Here is a 2,480-nt window from a genome sequence, read left to right on the forward strand (position 1 = left end):
ACCTACTTTATTTTTTTTTACTCATTTAATTCATTGTGCAAATATTTGTTTCTTAGTTTGCTTTTAACAATATTTTGTCAGGGTATAAAGCATTCTCGTGCCCTTTAAACAACACTAAGTTGTAAGATTGTTTTTTAAAATATTGGGCAGTTTATTTCTTTTGAAATTAAAGTACAAAGCTGCACAAAGGAATGTTTGTACGCTACCCACCACGGGTATCGAAACCGGTTTCTAGCATTGTAAGTCCGCAATCATGCCCCTGTGCCACTGGGGGTAATATAGGGTAGATCTTATTTTATAATTCTTTTACACCTGCAAGATTGTCAGTTGTAATTTTAAATTATTTTGACTCAGTTTCTGTATTCCAGCGCCTTAATAGAGATACAATAACGAAACGTCGTAAGAATATCGTTTTGCCTGAAATTAGAGGTCGCCAACTTTTAAACATATGAGAAGTACTTCAATATACACTATAACAACTAAAAAATGGAGAAAAAACACTAGATGTCACTAGCAGTGCCTGTTGCGGTGTAAATTGTGCGTAGTTGTTAAGGTATACTGCGGTTGTTTATTTACTACGTCTCAATTCTCATGTGGAGGTTAACGAAAAAAAAACGTGACAGGTGTGAGTTCTTACAAGTATATTTACAAATTTGTCCTGCAGACTTACGGGAGTTACGACAGATCTAGGCATAGTTTTCGGCGCTTTTACATTGAAAGTATACTTGCAGAATTGACAGACGAATTTGCATTTCGTTGTTATTGACTTATTCAGTTCAAACCTCAATATGTGATACAACTTTGCCATGCTGTGTTGTTTATATACTAACACAGTAACGTAATAGTATCTTCTTTTTTTTTTTTGTCAGCTTCAAAGTCCAGTTAAATTATATTTATAAATTGCACGACAAAGGCTTACTTCTTAGTGAAACTTGTTTTGGTGCTTTTGTAAGAACGAAACAGAAAATGACTACACCCGGTTCCTGCCTTTTTTTTTAGTGAGTACACCAGTAATCCAAGTTGTATTATACAAGTCTAATTTGAAATTATTTTCATTCCAGCACCTCTTTACTAGCAGTAGCATTATGAATTCAAAGATAAAGTCAAGTAGGTTTAACATATTTGAAAAACTCAATTATAATGTGAATAATGAAGAATCATGTAAGGTACAAAGACCTTCGCCTAAACAGACACAAGACCAGTTAGTGGATAATAGAGGAATTGATTACGAAGAGTCAAGATTCAGTTCCAAGCGTGACTGTGAGGTATGTCATTTGGTTTTAAATTACATGGAAACTACACTTTGTTAGATTAGTTTTCAAAGTATTCAGCTTGAGCGTTTTAAGATTTTAAAAACACAGATAGGCTCCAATTAAGACAGTTTTCTTTTTTAAGATGGTGGTTGACTTATGAAATGAGTCGCCATCAGCAGTAGTAGAGACGCGCTCTTTAAAGAGAGTGAGTAGGAAATTGAGGTTTTCTTGAATAATAAAGAATGGTTTTAAATTTTCACTCTTAAGAAACAGCCTTACAAAACCAAATGGTTCCATGTTGTCTGTATATTAAGTAAGATGAATGTTTATAGTAAGAAAAGTTAAGTTACGCCTTTGGAAAATGAAAATTTAGAAGGGAATAAATTCCTATATAAGAAAAACATTTATGTTATGGAAAAAAAAGAGAAGTGTTTAGGTGTAATTGTTGATAAAACCCTATACATTTCTGCAAATAAAAATAGCAATTATACTCTGTAGTTCTTTTTTCTGTAAATAAGAATTTTACATTTAAAGATAAAAAGTTGTTGACTCATATAAGATTTTGGTGAAATGTCAATTAGACTATTGTGTACAGTTTGCTCCTTTTCTAAAGGAAGGCTATCAAAATGTTGGAAAATTGTATTTTTGATCTTTGACAGCATTTGTTTTTTCTTTTCAGTTTTGCGTATGAACTTGTAGAACAGCTTGCTTGATGATGTGATTTTTTTTTGTTTAATAGTTTAAATTGTGAAAAAGTCTGTTTGATAGGTACACGTACAGGCTTATAAATGTGATGTAATTTTGTATGCTAAACCTGTTGTATATAATTTCTGTCAAACATTTATAAAAATTATACCAGTGATGAAACATACAAAGTTTAATTTTTTGCATAAACTAAAGTAAAGCTAATGAGGAAACTAATTTTTGGTACAAACACAAACGGTAAGTCATCATTGAAAGGAAATCAAAACTATGTTGTGTTGTTTTTATTTCCTTGAATTGCACCAAAGTACATTTTGATGTAATATTACTTTTGCTTGGATATTCCATAAAATTTTTTATAACACAGGCCTCTTGGATGTGAAGGTATAAGTTGGTTACATATTTTTTTTAGCTTAGGAGTGCCCTTGATGGGCCCAACAGCATATTGTCACCTTCCCTTTTTATTTACTCTCTAAATATACAGAAAACCATTCAACACATCAAGAGTACCTCTTAATTTAAAAA

The 2,480-nt window shown here is 31.7% G+C and overlaps 1 protein-coding gene across 2 annotated transcripts in view; it reads left to right on the plus strand.

Annotated features, from left to right (window-relative positions):
• The first annotated feature begins 546 nt into the window (after positions 1 to 546).
• Positions 547 to 2,480, plus strand: part of LOC106468708 — a 111,815-nt gene continuing 109,881 nt past the window's right edge. For both annotated transcript variants that reach the window (XM_013929150.2, XM_022397071.1), the window contains exon 1: positions 547 to 1,265. In XM_013929150.2, coding sequence (XP_013784604.1) covers positions 1,086 to 1,265 — 180 coding nt within the window. In that variant the 5' untranslated portion in view covers positions 547 to 1,085. The remainder of the gene's footprint in view (positions 1,266 to 2,480) is intronic.

This window comes from Limulus polyphemus, unplaced genomic scaffold (assembly GCF_000517525.1).
Source record: "Limulus polyphemus unplaced genomic scaffold, Limulus_polyphemus-2.1.2 Scaffold3125, whole genome shotgun sequence".
Taxonomy (NCBI): Eukaryota; Metazoa; Arthropoda; class Merostomata; order Xiphosura; family Limulidae; genus Limulus; species Limulus polyphemus.